Source organism: Amblyomma mixtum, chromosome 4, assembly GCF_055824585.1.
Source record: "Amblyomma mixtum isolate Tamu chromosome 4, ASM5582458v1, whole genome shotgun sequence".
Classification (NCBI taxonomy): domain Eukaryota; kingdom Metazoa; phylum Arthropoda; class Arachnida; order Ixodida; family Ixodidae; genus Amblyomma; species Amblyomma mixtum.
The window spans coordinates 58,534,399-58,553,793 of record NC_143015.1 but is presented as its reverse complement, the minus strand read 5'-3'; the positions used below and the strand labels follow the sequence as shown (position 1 = coordinate 58,553,793).

At 45.5% G+C, this 19,395-nt stretch overlaps 1 protein-coding gene across 1 annotated transcript; it reads right to left on the bottom strand.

Moving 5' to 3' along the window:
• Positions 1–2,857: 2,857 nt before the first annotated feature.
• On the bottom strand, positions 2,858–19,171 carry LOC149346557 (uncharacterized). The gene is made up of 7 exons (XM_089585413.1): positions 19,116–19,171; positions 18,420–18,570; positions 14,617–14,729; positions 11,954–12,104; positions 6,546–6,719; positions 5,229–5,354; positions 2,858–3,067 (listed from the first exon to the last, which is right to left on the bottom strand). Exons 1-7 carry the CDS (start codon positions 19,169–19,171, stop codon positions 2,858–2,860), a joined length of 981 nt encoding a protein of 326 aa, XP_089441539.1.
• Between the last annotated feature and the right edge of the window lie 224 nt (positions 19,172–19,395).

Sequence of the window (19,395 nt, the reverse complement as noted above, 5' to 3'; positions counted from 1 at the left end):
TCATTTCTAAATTAGATAGTATTGGCGTCCCTACTTATCTTGTGAACTGGATTCATGCTTATCTTAAACATAGGAAACAATACGTAGACGTTAATGGCTGCAGATCTGACGATCTTCCAATTACTTCAGGTGTACCTCAAGGCAGCGTCTTAGGGCCACTGCTTTTCCTAATCTATATAAATGATCTGTCTGCTTCCATCCCCGGAAATGTCTCTTTAAAGCTTTTTGCAGATGATTGCATACTTTTTAAGACCATAAATAACCAGAACGATCACTACATCTTGCAAAATGCTCTTCTAGCTGTTCATCAGTGGTGCGTAAAATGGGATATGCAACTAAACCTTGATAAAACTGTTCTCTTACGCATTTCGCGCAAAAAGCATTTTAGTTCTTTTTCTTACACCCTGCAAAATCATGTAATCCACAAGGTTACACAATATAAATATTTAGGGGTAACGTTAACTCATGACTTAACATGGACTTCACACATTGCAGACATTTGCTCCTCGTCCTTTTCTAAGCTTTGCTACTGAAGGCGGAAGCTTAAAGATGCCCCAAGTAAAGTTAAACTCCTTGCATACTCAACATTCATTAGGTCCAAATTAGAGTACGCTTCGGTATTATGGGATCCATTCATAAAGAAAGGCATACAAGATAGAGATGGTGCAAAAGAAAGCGGTTAGGTTTATTTATAACAAATACAGGAGGTTAGACTGACCTACAACACTAATGAAAACCAACCATATTCCATTACTTGAAGTACGCAGAAAAATTTCCCGTCTGTTGTTTATGCATAACCTTTTAACACATAAACAAAACATACCCCGCCCTATAATTCTCAAACAATTGTCGAGCCGAACAAACCATTCACGAATTCATTTGCTGGAACCCATTTTTGCAAAGAATGACTCATTCAAGCTCAGTTTTTTTCCACGGACTGTTTCCGACTGGAACTCTCTTCCCGAGGCCATTTTCCAGTCCTCAAATTTTAGTAAAGCTCTTGAGAAGCATTTTCTCGAGTGAATTAGCGTTGTATTTCGTTATTCTGCTCATTGTTTGTAACCCCATGTATTTTCTTAGTACTTTTCATTTTCAATGCCTTGTACAGCCCCTCCTGCATGGGCCAATCTATTGGCCTGCAGTATTATGAAATAAATAAATAAATAAATCTCGCCATTCAACAATGGAATTTTCTGAACGAAGACACATTTTGTTGCGTAAGAAACACTACGCCCACCGTTTCGCCTCTTCAGCATGGCCGCATTTTCGCCGTGGCGGTGACTCCACAAATGACCTTGAGCCGTCGCCTAGCAGCCGCAGGCTTCGCCAGGTGGCGCCGCCGTCGCCAGCGCTCGCTTCGCCAGTTGTGCGTAGTAGAGGGGGAGGAGGTGTCGTTTCGAAGGTATATATACGGTTTGCCTCCGTGTGTCTTCTTCGTGTATAAACAGTAGAGCTTAGCCAAACCGCACGCCTAACCACAAGCGAATCCTAAGCTTAGCCAAGCAGGCGGCACTTTCGCAACAAAACCAGGTTTAACCACTGCTAAACCACTGCCATTTTTCTCCTGATAACGCTTCTCTGCTATCGCATGCTGTACCATCAGGCACAAAAACTCTCCAGCACGCGGAAAAAGCGATGTAAGTGCATAGATCTCACGCCTACCAACGAAAATCTATTTTCTCTGCACTATATTGCAGCTCGTCAGTCTGAATATGACTACTGGAAGTATGACTTTAATCAAATGCCCAGTACCGGAGCTATCGGCTTTTGTTCCCTGGTACGCATCCGGGGTAGTTTCGTCTCCAATAGTACATTAAGCTGTGAAAGACAGGCCTGTGTGTATATGCGTACACCGAGACAGGCGCAGAAAGCATGAACCTAACAGCGCCCTCTCTCTGCCTCTGTTATGCTGAAGTAACAAGATAGTCACCGATGTAAAACACGTATTATTGGTCGTCTGCAGGTAGTGTCATCAGTACCGCTAGAGGTATTGGGATATTTAACCTGGTAGTTGCAAGGCAACCAGAATGCGATGAGGTGCTGTTCGACAGTCTTCACAGCTGTCGCTTACTCTTACTAGGCACTGAAAAATCGGACTTTTAGAATGATCCCGGCGTTCACAATGTCTAGCTCCGACGAAGATGCTAAACAAAAATGGGCCAAAAATTTTCCCTCGAATTATTTTGTGCTCATCCCTATGCTGACCGTGGTTGCGGTTACGCCATCTAAATGCGTTTGTCCACTTTCCGGGGTGGTTTTTGCAAGGTAATACTTCGCATGTTCCGTAAAGTAGAAAAAAAAGTTTTAAAAAGCATAGAATGATATGTTGGCCCAATATAAGGAGGAATTCGCTAAAGTTAAATAGATTTGTAATAAGGAAATAATGTCTGAATAGCGAACACCCAGCGATGCCATACGGCTACAAACTCTATGAAGCTTCCACAAAATATCCGCATTTAATGAAAAATTCGTCGATATTGAGTGACCGAACCGAAATTGCTCTACCAACTTAGCAACCCGGAACAGCTACCATATGGTAGCACGAGAGCGAATTGATCTTCAACTTGAACCGACAATAGTGTTCTTATATTGATGCGCTGCTGTGGATACTATTAAGTTATACTCCATTATTGCAGAATATTATGTTGTACAAATTGTACCGAAAGAAGAATATCCAAATTAAAAAGTGTTAGGAAATAATCATCTGCTCATTGTTTTCTAAAAAGGGCGGGGGGGGGGGGGGGGCACACACTCCCGCTATTTTTTTTTATTTCTTTCTCCCATCGATGATCATTTATTTCGTGAACAAGGAGGCTCCCCTCTTCAGGCGTGGCCAGGAATGGCCAGCACATTACCCTCACGACACGACTCTTTTACACGATGCTTCGTTGAAAATGAGTCTTGCGAGACTTCTGTAGTAGTCCGTAATATTGCTGAGGGCCTTTAGGCGGCTGTGAGCACCAAACTTGTTTCTCATGCCGCACTCATTGGCGTAGTCGTCATAGTCGACGTCGTATACGGCGATTCCGAATGTGACGTCCAGCGCTATGTCCTTGACCTTGCACAGCTGCGTGAAATTGTTACGAAAATAAACATTCATATGGATTTTCTTAGCTCTAATTCTAAAGTTGTGAAAGGATATCGGGGAGATTTATGTTACGTTTATCTGAAACAAAAATAAATGTAACAGAACATTAGGTATAACATAGCATCTTTCCTCTCGCCGAAGCCACTTCGTAACTATCGATGGGCACTGACAATAAATGTTTTCTGTATTATTTTGAGTAAGAATCTGCCGCTTAAATATACTTAGCCTGCAGCTTAAGAGAGGGCTCAGTCTTTGAGCGAATGCACACAACAGTGATCAGGAAGCAATACTTCAAAGTGAGTGCACAAGGCTACAAATGAGAAATGAAAATAGATAATTAATGTCCATGTAATGACAATTTCCAATGGAAAAAAAAGAAGGAGAAATTACAGTTGATCCCACAGACAATCGGTGTATAAGGCAAGATTAGAATTACTACGTACCACCTATGAGAAGCCCGTGCCTCCATAAAAGTATATGCTGTGCTAGATATTTCAACACAAGAAGACTACGAAGCTGCCGGCCCTGGGGCAGGTTGACGCGCTCGTGGTAGCCCGACGGCTAATAAATCTCACTTTCCCCTTCATTCATGCTCTGATGTCCGTCGGCTTGCACCGCGGAATACTATTTGTCGTTAATACCAGATAGTATATTCGGGCATAGCTACAGATCACGACAGGAGGACTCGTGCAAATTGCACAGCGTCCTCCGCAGAATACAGGCACATGGTGTTAAATGTGAAAATATTTCCTACACTTAATTATATTACCATGTTCAGAATGCACTGCAGTAAAGTCTGAACTCAGCGTTGCGTGCTCCTCCATCACAGCTGCTCGGTGCATAAGCACAGCCTGTGCAGTAGACGATACTCCATTGTCAGCGAACTACTTCTGTGGTCGACCTCTTAGCTTGCGGGGATATTCCATTACGGCAGGCACACGCGGCATTAATTCCAGCTCCATTTCAACCTGATAGCCAGAGCTGTTTCGAAACAACTTTACACAACCAAGCGCAGTTGCCAACTGGCACCTAGCCGTCCAGACAGCTCGGCCGTATCGTGGAATCAGCGCTCTTCACTGCATCACTGTCTCCGCCAATCGGCGTATTTTATGGCTAACCACATCAAGCTTTTCAGCCGCACCTGCCAAATTGGCCGTGTCACATGACATGCGACGTCATCACTGCCTAAACCAATCAGCCATTGCGTTTAGGGCCCCGTTTCGCAGAAAAGCCAGGGTCGTCGTTGTTGTCGCTGACCTTGAGGACCGCTCCCCGAAAAATCCCCGGAGGAGGAAGGGGGCAGGTTGGCGCCTAGGTCACCTGACCTTGTTACTTCATCACAACCTGGCGGCCACCGGGGCAGGCAGCAGTTAAATTATTGATTGGTCGAAAGGCGTTGTAAAAAGTTGCGATGATCGAAAGGAAGTCAAAAACATCCAGTAGCTAGGTAACACCCAGAGTCCACGGCAGTAGAAGCGCGCAGAGCAGTTGGAAATAGAAAAAAAGTGCTGGATTTCATCTGGAGACCGTATCCGCCATTCGGATAGGGTCGCAAAGCCTGGTTGTATGTACACGTAGCGAACCTCGTCTCCAGTCAACGCAAGGACGATTAATACGTTGATTTCGAAAGTGCTTCTCATTCGGATCCACATACTGTATTGTTTTGCCCCAGGAGGTAAGGCAAAATACGACATTCTGATTTTTTTTTTTCAGAGTTATAGTGTTTCTCTTCATCTGGCCTTTTAAGGCTCGATGAGCCTGGTACTAAGGCGGTAGGAAATAATTCGACACTTCTTCATTTTTATGCGCCTGAATAAAAAAGATCCGGGCTTGATTTGAAAGTTAGTATCTCGTTTTACTGCAATCGTCAACCTTGGCTGAGCCAGCAGGAAAAGGAATGAATCAGTCGATGGGCAGGTTAAAATGAAATGGCGCCTAAGATTGGCCGTAGCGGTGGCTCTAGGCAGTCATAATATTATTACAAACACCGCTTAGCAGAAGCCCTTTTTGAAAGCCTGGATAATTTTCAAAGTTCTTGTGGTCCGATGGTACCAGCATGGTGGAAAAATGTTGACAATGCAGAGCGTGCTGAAACAAAAGGGAACTCAGTCCCCTGAAAGATGCGTGAAATATAACGTACTTTTGCGGCCAGTCCTGCTTCGTTGTCGTACGCAAACAAAGTCCGGTTTGTTGATTCGTAAGTCAGCATGGCGTGATGTTGGGGCTGGTATTTTAAATTTTGAGCGTAATTCATCGCCCTGCACACCTGGAACAAGGACGCATCGAGTTCTTAACAACCGGTAGTTGCGATGATATCCTTGCGAAACCTCGTTAGCCGTAGCGCCATGTTGTCTCGAAAATGTTAGTTACAATAATATGTGGATGCTAATTCAGCAGGTAGCAGTATGAGCTGAGAAACACAGCTGACGCTGTGCACCTGTTCACACGCGCTGCTCCCTGTGTCGCCTGCCGGCCGTCTCCCATTCCATAGAGGAATACAACCTTCACGCCGTATTGTCAGATTTGTTCAAAGAAAGTTGCAGTCTAAAGAGAACCCTAGAAAGATTCGCTGCCTCAGTGATTGCTGCTGGTGGGATACCTACGACTTCTTTCAGGTGTTAGAGCATACCAGTGCGGTTATTTTTATCCTAGGGTGCATTGTGTGCTGAAGCCAATGGCTAAGCCCGAAGCGCGGTCTTCAACATAGCGTCGTTAATTCTCGCGTGTATTTCAGACACGAAAATTTAATTCTCTTTACAGCAGGTCGTTTTTTTTCTTTTTCATTCTTTCCTGTCTCTGCGCAGATTACAGATCTGAAAAAATCGAGTTACAGTAAGACTAAAGAAGAGAAGGTTGCGCATAATTTAAGTGCGGTTTCTATTCTAATAAATTCAGCGACGAGTAATTCCTTTGGAAAAACGCCTTCTTTACACGAGAACTTCAGAGCCCTCCAGTGCCCAAAAAATCAGTCGCTCGTCTTGGACAGACACACGCACATGTGCTCTCCTCCCCAACCATTATATACAGCTGCCGGCAGCATAAACTCAATTTTGCACCTTTTTATCGCAGTCTAGGACATTTGGACTAATACACAACACTTGGTATAGAACGTTCATCGTACCCACTACCCGTTCATAATTTCGTTTTTGAAACAGTCCCGCGAAGGCAACAATGTAATTGTGCAGCAGAACGAAGGGGTGTTCCCTTCTGAAATAAATACAAAGCTGGCATCGAAATGTGGCGCTATTGGGGTTAGAGGAAGTGCTTCGGTACATCTTTTGATACCTTATAAATTGATCTCTGTAAAAACGTCAGCCATTTGTGCTCCTCCATATCGGTACTCCTCCACGCAAGAAGCCCCTCCCGAAAAGCTCAGTAGCAGCAACATCGATTACTTCCCCCTAGGATATTCGTTCTAGAGGGTGGGGTTAGAGATCATGTAGCTGCGCTCGCTCACCTGGGTGTAGCTCCCAAATGACGCCACTTTGGGATTCTTTTCACATCGCGAGAAAAACTCCAGCGGCTGTCCCTGATTGGCCCTCGTCCAGCGGCCTTTCAGGGTTACCGACACAAGGGGAAGGGTCGGCAGCTGTCGCCTCTCCCACTCCCCGGCTCCGAGGGGGCCGTACGACTGCGTGGTGAAGAACACACGGGATTAGGTCATAGGGCACTTTGACCTTTGCACATGTCACTCACATACTGTGTGTTTCAGGAAATCCGGCTAGTGATTTTCTTTTTGAAATGGACTTGCTGAGCAATACAATGGATTTTCTACATTTTCAAAAGCCATACAATGGCTTTTGTGGGAAAGTAACAGTGTTTGCGGTTGACGCCAGAAAACAGGGAAATTCTATTCAAGGGTAAGATGGTAAACTAAATACAATACCTCGTGCCGCCTCTTTCTCCATGGCTATCGATCGGACCCTTCCTATCCCAACTGCCCCTGTATCAATGCGGACCTGGCCCATTGCCTCTTCTATTGCCCGGCTGCTCGGCAGTCGGGTTCCTACCCCCCACGTTCTTTATTCATCACCACCTGGCTCGACTGGCTTGGCGCTGAAGGGGAGGAAGAACAGCGACTTCTGGTCGCCAAGTGGTCGACATGCTTGGCCTGTAAATTATGGCCCGAATAAAGGGTTATTACTACCACTACTACCGCTATATAATGGATAACGTCTTAAGTTTTGCTGCCGTGCGCTTAGCTGTGAGCAGACATTTTTAGCCAGATCACACTAATACTCCCATCACTCTTAGAATTTCAGAATTGCGCATAACTTCGGCGATGTGGCGTAACGAATCCCATTTGTTCCACGGGCCATTCCGAAATAGCGCAGATGTGGAGTGCTTGCCACCAGCGTTTGCAGAAAACGAGCGCCATTCACGATGCAGCAAAATAAAGTAAACAACTGTTTATCTGGTGGAACATGTGCAAGAGTCAAATTTTGCGCGTACTGTTTTTCCACGAATCAATCGGCTTGCGCAGACTGATTCGCTGTCTATTTCCAACGCTCGACAGTTGCGCTATGCATGAGGTCGATGAGCCGCAGGAAAAGTAAGCAGCATAGAGATATTCTCCCTACACTGTTCGCCACTTCCTCTTGGTGGTGCTAAAGAGAAGCATGTTCAAAGGAACGGAAGTGGTGGTGACAAGGAAGTGGAGAAAACAAGATAAACATAAAACCTTCCAGTATGACCTAGCAATGCACTGTTCACGTCTGCTTCTGTAATCGGCTCATCGCTTACACATTCTCAATTACCTAGGTTCAGCTAATGACTTTGACATCATTGCTGAGTGAGGCACTGTCAGCCGCTCGAGCACACTGAAATGTCTTCCTCAAAACATGAGATGGCCCAGGCAGGCATAAAATATAGAAGCGTAAAACCAAGTGCTGATAATACCAAAAGCTCCAGGACGAGTTAAGTCCTCAGTTACAGCGTCCCTAAAAACCAAAACACCATCACACCACGAGAATTGGAAAAAAAAAATCCCATTACAAGGTAAGTCGATGGCTACCGAAAGATGAGAAGTCGCCTATAGTGAAATGATTCAGACAAACAACCATGAAGGGGGGGGGGGGGGGGGGGGGGAGTAATTTTCTTTCCAGAGCTCAGGTTTTCGACCCGTAATACTGCGCGGGGCGCGTCTTCTTATTTCCTAGGGAACGGCAAAACGGCGCAGTGCGGACTTCAGAGCGAGAAGATAAAAGAAAAAGCAGCAAACTCTTTCGAAGTTCGCTTCTTTGAGTTCCGCCCTTGAGACGACGACTTCACGAAAAATCTTGGGCAGAGATGCTGCTTCACAGTGTATAAGCAATGTAAAACTAAAAATTTGTGTTTCGAGAGCTCGGTCTCATCTTCATGGATGACTGATGTAGACGAGCAAGCAGCAGCACGGAGCGGACTTCACTTTCCGTTTGCTATCACGTGGAGAAGACCATTAGCGTGCGAGGAGGAAGCGTTCCCGGAGTCCTGTTTGCCGACGCCTCTGCGAGCCGCGTGTGGGATGAGTCAACGTTATGCATCCTGAAATTTTGACGTTTCACGGCCAATAATCTCGCTTCTTCGAAAGCGATTTTGTGGTGGGAGCGATCGCAGTATTTGGCGAGTGGGTTTGCTGAATTCAACTCACTGCACGTCACTTTTTGGGGTGCACGATTTTGTGCATAGTCTTGCCGATGTATGAGGTTGGGCACTAGAAGCAGGAAATTTTATACACAGCGCCCGGCTGTTTTTCTTCGGGGCCACGGTCTTTGGGCCAGGGGATGAAGCGGCTAATCATTGAGACGGGTTTATGAGCAGCGCAAATGTCGTTTCTGAAGAATGCGTGGTACGATATATAGCTCGAGCTGAGGTGCAACGGAAAAGTTTTAGCGTCGAAAGTCACTGGTACGTAGCGGGTTGGCCTGGCCACGAGACGAAAAGAACGATGTTTCGACATTAATGAGGTCATGCGTGGATGGAAGCCATACGGGCAGTTTGCGTGTGCTGCTTTCCATCGGACTTGCGAGGGCACTTCACCAGTGTTTTTTCTAAACTTTCCCCGGTTTCGGTCACTGTGGCGTGGGTGCCAGATCACGTAAGAATTTCCGCTAATCAGCTGGCCAGTGAGCTTGCTCAAGAAACTATTACACAGGTAACAAAGATCCCCTGGCCTTTCTCTACCACGGCGGACGAGGCACACTTTATCGTGGCTACAAAGAAGAATTACGCATCCTTCCTATTAAGCAAACAAGGGAAGGGGAATGAGGGGCTCGTTAGAAATATGACAGAAGCCAACAGCCACAGAAACCAAGGGGCACAGGGGATTGTTAATTTAATTAATTTATTTCTTTTGTGGTGTTGATAAATTTAGAATATTACTGAATATGTTATCGCTTAAAGCTAATTGAATAGAAAGGCAGAAGAAAAAACAACCACATGCCGCCGGTGGGATCCGAACCCACAACCTCCGAATTACGCGTCCGGTGCTCTACCTCTGAGCTACGGCGACGGCTGTGAAATCTTCTGCTTTCGGGGGTATTTATGTTTACAAGTAACCTAACTTGAGAGTGTTCATCAGCGCCACCCACGCTCATAAGCGGCGGACGTAGAACGTCCTGAGTTACCGCAGGTGTGACGTAGAACGTCATCGAACGGAGAGGGGGGAAGCTGCGTGAGAACCCTCTTATGCTTCCTATGGCATCAAGGCTGCCAGAACCGAGGCCCTCGCTAAGCAATTAAGCAAACAAGGGAAGGGGAATGAGGGGCTCGTTAGAAATATGACAGAAGCCAACAGCCACAGAAACCAAGGGGCACAGGGGATTGTTAATTTATTTATTTCTTTTGTGGTGTTAAAATTTAGAATATTACTGAATATGTTATCGCTTAAAGCTAATTGAATAGAAAAGCAGAAGAAAAAACAACCACATGCCGCCGGTGGGATCCGAACCCACGACCTCCGAATTACGCGTCCGGTGCTCTACCTCTGAGTTACGGCGACGGCTGTCAAATCTTCTGCTTTCGGGGGTATTTATGTTTACAAGTAACCTAACTTGAGAGTGTTCATCAGCGCCACCCACGCTCATAAGCGGCGGACGTAGAACGTCCTGAGTTACCGCAGGTGGGACGTAGAACGTCATCGAACGGAGAGGAGGAAAGCTGCGTGAGAACCCCCTTATGCTTCCTATGGCATCAAGGCTGCCAGGTGTGACGTAGAACGTCACACCGATCCCACCGGCGGCATGTGGTTGTTTTTTCTTCTGCTTTTCTATTCAATTAGCTTTAAGCGATAACATATTCAGTAATATTCTAAATTTATCAACACCACAAAAGAAATAAAGAAATTAACAATCCCCTGTGCCCCTTGGTTTCTGTGGCTGTTGGCTTCTGTCACATCCTTCCTATATTCACTACACACATTAGCTGCACCGTAACCCTAGCTTAGCACTTCGCAGATGACACGGTGAGAGGCGTACACTATAACACACCCATGCCCCTGATCCTACTATACATGCAGTATATTCCTTGCTATCTCTCGTGCTCCTAGATGAATGTGCCATATCTTCTTTCCGCTTGCCATCCGGTTTTTCACTACCCATGAAATGAAGAAGCAGTGACTGACCACAGTCGAAAACAAAAAGGCGTTTAGAAATCCTTAGAGGCATCTACTGAAACCTCCATTCTCGTCAGTGGCAGGCACTGCTGGCTTCGGCTGCTCACGCCAACCAGTGGGCTCTTGTAGGTTTGGCTAAAATTGAATAAGCCTCGTTTGCGTGAACCCCACAGTCGAGGTTTAGGTCAAGGTTCGGGCTGAGCAGCGTCACCCCTAAAGAATGACAACCCGTCTGTACGAATTGGGTACCGGCGTCTGAACAATCACACCGTGACCGCACGCGTAATAAACCGGCTTCCCCAAGCTTGGCGCCTACGCCACTGTCAAGTGTGAAAAGAAATTAAGGGAATTTGTGCAGGTGGTCCGCGCGTCAAACATCCTTTGACCTGCGCTTAGTGGACCAGACCACTCCGGGACCCATCTAGACGGCGTTCACATAAGTGTAATGAGGAGTTTAGTCATACAGAAGAATTGAACTCGATTCTCCGCAGTTCTTGCAAACATCAAATAGTCTTTCTCTCTCTGAAATAGTTTATTTACAAAGGAGAGAGTGGCAGAGCGGACAGTAACGAAGACGGGCGGGAATCTTCTCGTTTAAAAATATTCGCGGGTCGTGCAAAATGACGTGACAAAGCCCTTTCAGATGCCAGGTGCGGAGGGGCCCCTCTTACTGGCTTTCCTTGTGCCTTCCGTTTAAGTCACGCTGTCATTCCGCTTTGGTGACTATTCCAATAGTAGAAATACCATTTTTCATGTTTGCTCTGCATCTAAACAAGATGGTGGACCGCTTCCGCATTAGATGAAAGTCTTCCTTTATGTTCAGCTGGAAGCGACCTCAGCAGTTTAATGCCATTTTTAGGAAGCCTTAGCTTTTTACCAAAAGTTGGCCTGCAGGAAGGGTGTATATACATACGTGTATATAGTGCATCTACAGTATATAATAATTACCGGTTCTCAATACGCTTTCATGTCAATATTACATTTCGCTTACTTGTAGAAGACTGCACATTCTCAGCAGCATATCTGGCCGCATTTTCAAATGCTCCGTTCAATGAGCAGTACGTCATGAGAGCACAACTGCGCATAGGAACCCTAAAGCATGAAAGACTGTGCATTAAGGCGCAAGCTGGCCTTACAGAGCGCAAAGAGTTATCTGCACCTCTCTGATTAAGAACTCAGGCAAGCCAGTTTCTTTCCAGCTCTCAAATGCATCCAAAATCTTGGTTCAGGATGACGCAGACAACGTTTTCCTTGGATTCCGCACGTCATCTCACCATATCGTAGGGGTAGCTGCCTCGGAATTCCACAGCTAAGGGCACTACTGATAAATAGGTGGGTGGCATGACAGCGCAGTTGTCAACCGTGTTGTCCCCGAAGGTATAGTGGCCGTACACGACGAGCAGGTCCGGGAGGAACTGCAGCCTCCTGCACATGAACGACATTGATGTGAACTCTGGTAATATTTTTCCGGCAACGCGTAGACATCACGAGCATGCATGCAACGCATGCTGCAGAAATTGCTAAATGCCGTTCTAAGGGTTATGCCTCTCTGTGAGACCGGCTATAAATCCATCTACTAAACAAATGGCAGAATCGAATGGTGAAGTGTCCAATGTTACCTTTCAATTAACAGCGAAATGTGGTTCAGCTCACCATGGTGGTTCAGCTCACTACGAATTTTTTTTTAAAAAATGTCACAACATATAGCAGCTCACTGCTCAAAATATTCATTTCATCGAAGGCAGTGTCTTTTAAGGAACTTCAAATTGTGGCAGCACTTAACTTGAAACGGGCAGTTAACTGTGCTCTAATCTCTTCTTTTTCCGTGTCATTTGCTTTCATGGCCTAACGCTATCTTTCTATGGTTACTTGTGAAGCGAGCAAAATTTCGTGGTAACTCGCGGAAGATTTTGCTTTCGCAAGGGGACACAGATAAATGTATTTCTTGATTATTCCCACTGCCTTGGAACTTGTAAAGGATGGTTCACTTTGTAGGCAGTTCATCATTCCTTTTGTTTGAGATGTTCTTTTACGCTACTCCTCCTTCCAATTCGCTCCGCTTTAGGAAATTAGCAAAACGACGCATGCCTTTAACTACTTAGAATTCCATGCAATCAGCAAACATGTGAATTTTTTTTAAGTATTTCTTCTTAGCACTTCAAAGTACAAGAGTCCCAGCTATGCGCTGAATTCTTTTTGTCAGTCATTAATAAAAAAAAAACAGTAGCGAACGCAACTTTGCTTGCCCTGCAACTCTTCTGACTATTTATTCCTCAATAGCCCATTATGGTCGTTCGATAACCCGGTAGGTACGTTGAGGCATAGTTGTACGTGCCCACAAATCTTGCGAAATGCTTCTACAATAATTGGCCGTCGCATTGAATTGACTATCTTTGGTAAATGAAGACCTAACGCCGTCGTTTACTGCAGAGTGTATCTTCCACGGAGCTGTGAGCGTGCAGACGGCAAGTTTCGTTTGCCAGCGAACAGTTCGCACCATAATTACTGAAATATTACCACATAATTCTCATCTATTGCATAGCATTTTTTCAGAAATGCCGCTAATATTCGCTTTTAAATTACCTCGCTTTCTATCGAAAAACTCTAAAACAGCTGATTGGTCAAGAAAATTTAATGTCACTGGCATCGTACATCTTGTGGGATATATAACATGCAAAAAATTTTCGACGCGTCACTTATCACTTAAGTCATGATCTATACATGAAGGTTCGGAAACTTATGAAAGAAAGCATTCATCATGCTTCAGCACGTCTCGAAATCTCTTATATTCCCAAAGCGTTACCCTTCTGCATTTCTGACTAAATTGCTTTATTTAAACCTTTGTGCCCAGAAACTCTTCATTTCTTCAGCACTACTTTCTTCGTCGACAGAGCCGACCAGGTTCTTATTTGCGTCTTCTGTGCTGCCGCACCTCCTACATCATGGGAGAACTGCGAGTTGCGAGTTGTGCGATGTCATAGCGATCCTAGTAACTTTTCAGCGCATAGACAGAATAGTTCAGAAAACGGTTAGTCGGCGTAGTTGCTGTATCGATATTCGAAGCTTAAAATACCTAGCGCTAAAAGACCCGCTGAGAAGGACAGAAGATATCCGGTCGTCCCGTCCTCTTCTGCCCACATCCAACGCTATGCATTCTGCCCGTGCATTTCTACCTTACTCTGTGTCTTAAATATAGACACCTGTGCCTTAGCGTTTTTTGAAATGTTTATACCGTATTCATAAGCATGCGCGCTAAAGTAACAAAACATACAATGTTTACTCTAAAACATCTCAGGAATGTAGAAGCTATATATATCAGGCCCTAAGAAATGGTTTGGTTTGGTTTATGGGGTTTAACGTCCCAAAGCGACTAAGGCTATGAGAGACGCCGTAGTGGAGGGCTCCGGAAATTTCGACCACCTGGGGTTCTTTAACGTGCACTGACCATTCTGGACTGTGTGCGTACTATGTTTGAACGGAAGAAACCATGTCAGGTTCGTACTTTTTGTACCCATAGCAAACGCTTTAGAGAGACAGAAGCTCTTTATCTGAAGAACTTATTTAAGCCATCGTTTAAATCCGCTAACTTGCTACTCTGCGTGGGAAAAACATTTCAATCCAGTGAGCAGTTGCTTGCCGAGCAGTTAGAGAGTCTTCTCACGTGTAACAGTTTTGAGAATCGCTTCTCAAAGCCCGTAGTAGGGTCCTCAATGCTGCCTTCAAGTTCAGGAGCGATAAGGTTCGGCGATAAGAGAGCATAACGGCAAAAATGAGCCACTCTGCTGCACAAATGATATGTGGAATGATGAGTTTTCCAGAGCACTGCTCGTAATTTTTCTAAGCCGCTTTCCTCGGAGCTCCTTAGAAACCTGTGGCCTGTCCCCTAAAACTACGTACGTTCTCGATTACCGTTTACGACTTGAGGAGCGGAATTCACTTGTACTCATCGTTCATGAGGTATATCCACTGCCTGGCTGGGGATGGCAAAGAGAGAACTGTGAGCGCCCGACGGTTAAGCGCTCTATGGCTCTGGGCAAAGGCGTCTAGAACCTGTGAATCAAAGACGGAAAGAAAAAACGTGAGTGCTTGGAGATTTCTCAGCAATTTTCTTTTATAACACAGCCAGAACTCCCTCGTTGTTTTTTTGATCAAGAATCAAAGTCACGCCTGCGCCTGCAGGAAGCCAGGACATTGATGGAAGTAAGTCGTCCGAAGTGAAAAAAAGGTGATGAAAGGTCAGCCATACAAGCTTTGCCTCGACAACTTAAGCCGTCTCTATAGACAATCGCCCAAGCGATGATGTACTGTATCCTATGGTTCAGATTCATCGGAGAGAGAGAGAGATGCATTTATTTGCTGAAAGCAAATGGGGTCTCTAGTCTAAGACTCCGGTGGCCTTTGCTGCCCGCCATGCGCGGTCAATGAACCATAGCTGGTTTTCTGTGTTGTAGCTGGAAAGCGCAGCCTCCCACTGCTCCGGAGTGGCATTCGAAATAACCGGGACTGCCATGAACAAATGACAGCCCCATGTAATACTATGGAGAGCAGGTTTATCACCGCACCAAGGACAGGTGTCCTTGTATGCGGTCGGCTGCATTTTGTTGCAGATGAACAGGCACGGGTACGAATTTGTCTGCAGCTGCCACCAAGATACTGACTGCTCTCTGTCTAGTTTGTTATGTAGTGCAAGGTACTCTCGCCTACCATATCTGCCATATTCCAATAGCTCTCTGCACGTCGAAAGCGCGACTGACTTGTCCTCAACGCCTTACACGTACATGGAGTTTGGGGAAACGCAGCTAGTCTTACTGAGGGAAAGGCTCCTACTCACAGCAACTGAGAGAGCCCTCTTGAGACGACTGGGGCTACCAAGACGGATCGAACGGACGGCAGGCGGGCCGGTTGAGATCAGGACGATGTTTAAAGTTGCGCCAGTACCCAGGCACATGCATCCGACCCACAACATTGGAAAGAGGCACGCCAGGGCCACGACGATTTAACGGGTCTACAGAAATTGCGAAGGTGCACTTTACGTGGATCTAGCAATGTGCAAAAAATGACTTGAACGACGCAGTTGGGGCAATCGACGCAAAAATACAGGGAACTGGTCGGCGCATCGCTGCGGGATTGCACGGTTCGGAAAGCTGAGGAGACCACAGTTCCTTTAGTGAGGTGTTTGAGGTGAGGACCGTAAAGACACTGAAAATCATCATGGACTCCCAGAATGCGTGGCAGAATTTCATGAACGTAATACTTGGAAAAAGTGCCACCGATATCCTCAGAACCGGGCCCCCATCGCAAGCAAAGCATCGGATCATACAGAAAACCGGATACAAAGAGGTGAAAGGCAATCTTCAGGCCGACCGCATAGCTCAAGCACACACCGACCGAGCAGATCCATGCGAAGTTTCCCTGATGAGTAGAAGAGAGTTCTGCTTTAAGAAACATTAGGACAAGACGGTGAGGGCGACAAAACTATAAGGAACAACGTAGGTGGTGCATGTAATGTGGAATGAAGAATACCAGCGGTTTCTTGTGGCAACAATATGGATTCCAAGGGAAACTATATGTTTCCGGTGTCTGTGGAAGCTAACCTAGAAGTTTTATTAAGAGAATTCGTTGCCATGGAGGGCACTGATGAGACAATTAGAGACCATTGTCTTCCAGTCGCCATAATCTGGAATTGTATTATTATTGCTGCTGTTATTGTTTTTTACAGCAATATTGAGTACTGACATTATATCTCGCCATAATTTCTCCTGCTATCGTCCTTCACGTGTTCTTATGCGTGCGGCTATGATCGCCCATCATCATAGCTGCAACCGCTGATTTCAGTGTACACATTGTGAGTGTACACATTGTGAGCAATAGATGGCAAAAAATAAATTGAGCTCCTAAAATTCAAGATATCGGCTCCTACAGCTCATTTGTTATGTAGTGTCGAAGTTTCAGTGCTGCAGTCTAAAGGGAAGTACTCCGAAAAAATTTTTATCAGCTGCGGTGGTGCGTGAACTGGTCTTGAAGGAGGGATTTTTTCTAAATGAGCTCTTTTGGAGGACCCGCGACCGGAAAGCGCCGTCTTTCGTTCATCAGAAACCTTGTTTGTCGCGGAAACTTATGCCTAAGCTCGACTGTCCTCGCGGAAGAAAACACAGAACAAGCTTTGTTTTCAAGATCTCATCACACGACTGTGTGCGTCGGCGTTGGCTGCTCCATGAAACCAGGGGAGTTTAAGCAGGAGCCGATGACGCAGAGGATAATCTAACGCTTCATTAGCTGCGCAGGCTCGTCTAAAGTTTTATTTTCTGAGGTTAGGAGTCGAGCAATATTTCACACTACTGGCACCGACACTTTATTTGAAAAGAACTAACAAACAGCGCATTTTTACGGCAGCAGCAATCCAAAGCCACCTACTATCAGGAATTGCAAGATTTGTCTTCGGGCTGCTGCCAGTCGATTTATTAGAGAGGGCGCCATCTAGCTACCGTGCCGGCGGAAAGTGGTTTGATACGCTACAGAAACCCTCCGGCGACGCCATGGAAGAGCTCCTGAGCTTTTCGCGGCCCCGTGGTTTGGGGCTCGCAGTGTTCTACAACAAGCAGCTCAAGACTGTGTCACGTAGAGGAACGAGTCATCAAAAGCGTACCAGGAGAAAGAGCGGATAGCCAAGCAATGCTGCATATAATATGGTGTTCAACTTTACTTTTTCCTAAAAGTACTTTTCTGGGCTCTTGCTTACTTTTGAAGCTGATTTCATTAAGATAATTTTTTTTATCCCATTTACATCGGTGCTGTCGTTGATCCAAGTCCGAAGCCACAGCAATCTTATTTTTTGGGCGATGAATTATCCATTGGGAGCATGATACCTTATGCATGATACCTTATGCTCAGTATACGCATGACTACGGCAACAGCACCACACATAAAATCAACCAAAAGGATTGTGCGAGAGAAAATAAAAGGTTCTTATTACTGGTTGCGAGCACTCACAACGTGCAGTGCGAGTTGAAGCGCTCTTCTAAAAGATTTCTTCTTAGTCTCCAGGGTTCCCGCGAGGCGTACAAAGCAAGAAATTTGCAGAAAAAAACGTTGTTCGGATATCGTGCTGAAATTTTGTGCACATAATTTTGTGAAATTTTGTGCACATTTTCTGGACATAATTTTGTGGACATAAAATTTTGTGAGATTTTGTGCACATAATGTTTCAAAAACATTCCCAATCAGCAAAAATGATTTTTTTATCTATAAAAAAAATAGCCGTCCCCACGGCTTTCAAGAGGGAGACAAGGCCGCTTCGCAAAATATGGCTTCAAGAGACTTGCTTGTAGGCATCGTCGCTTGGGCTCTTATGTATTTCCAGCGCTCCATATCTCTTGAAGGCACAGGTAACTAACATGCTTATCTATCTCAAAATGTACGAGAGATTGTACCTAGCCCTCCTACATGCTGTAGAGGCAAACGCCTGGACAGGTTTAGTTTATAAAAAAAGACTTTTGTTTCTCTGTCATCTGTTAGCTTGGTTTAAGAGCTCTAAAAGTACCCAGGGAACCAAATCATGAGTACCTTATTCTGAGGTGCCTCAGTCGATATCACCTCTGCTATGATGCGCTGCATTAAAGCACTTGTAAAGCTTTGGCAGGCCCGGCATAATTATTTCTGTAAATTTATCGTTATTATTCTCGTCTAGATGTTGTAGCCTCGCACTCTTATGTATTATCACAACAGAATCATTAGCCCCACCTTGATCCGAGACATTGCAAGCATCATTTGACTTCGGGTAGCGTTTGGGGGCGTGTCGAGGATTCCGGTGTGGTATATCCTTTGTTGCCAGAACACCTCGAGCGGATTCGGGTTGGTCCGCCTCAGATCGTTTCCCAATTGTTCAATGCGCCTGCGTATAGAGATAGGTGACATTGGAGACCGCAGGGGCGAGAAGAGAAGAAAAAGAGAAACAGCAGCTTCGTATCTCGATCTGTTACTACCTGCGTAAATAGTCCAACGGGTACATTCAATGCCACGTATTGTAGCCAATACATTCTATAGGACCGGAATATAATGCCTTGATCCTTTCTTTGGTGAGGACAAAAAGAAGAAAGAAAAAACAAATGCGTGTCATTGCGAACGTTCTCTTCCAATTTTGTGAAGTGATCGCCGCTTCCGAATAGATCGTTAACGCATTGGATAAAACTCTTGCCCTAACCGCCAAGTGTTTTCGCTTGAAGCGTAGAGCCCTTGGACAGAAATGATTTGGCAGAGAAAGCATGAAAGCCTTTTGCTAACTGATTTTGCGGTTGCAATGCAAGGAACGGAATACAATGAAAGAAAAGTTAGTGTTTTGTTTTTAAGGGCCATGAAATGTTTCTGCTCGTGTGATATAAACTCGTGAGATTTCCAGTTGTGCACGCATAACCTCCTTAAACTGGTCGAAGCGCTCACCGAAACGCAAACGACACTCCAAGCCTGGTCTTCCTGTACCTTGCGGCCGCACGCATGAAAGTCCCTAGGTCCGATTCGAAATGATTGCCATTAAGGAGATTATTCCTGTCGTCGGCGTAGATCGAGTCGTAGAAGGCGATGTCACAGAGGCCGTCGCTCGCCATCACCGCGTCCGACGTCGTCCTTCGGCCGTAGGTGCATATGAGCATCTCAGGCCCGATGCCTGCAAAGATATACTCAAATGCGTTAAGGGTCATCGCGTGCAGCGTCCGCCGAGTCC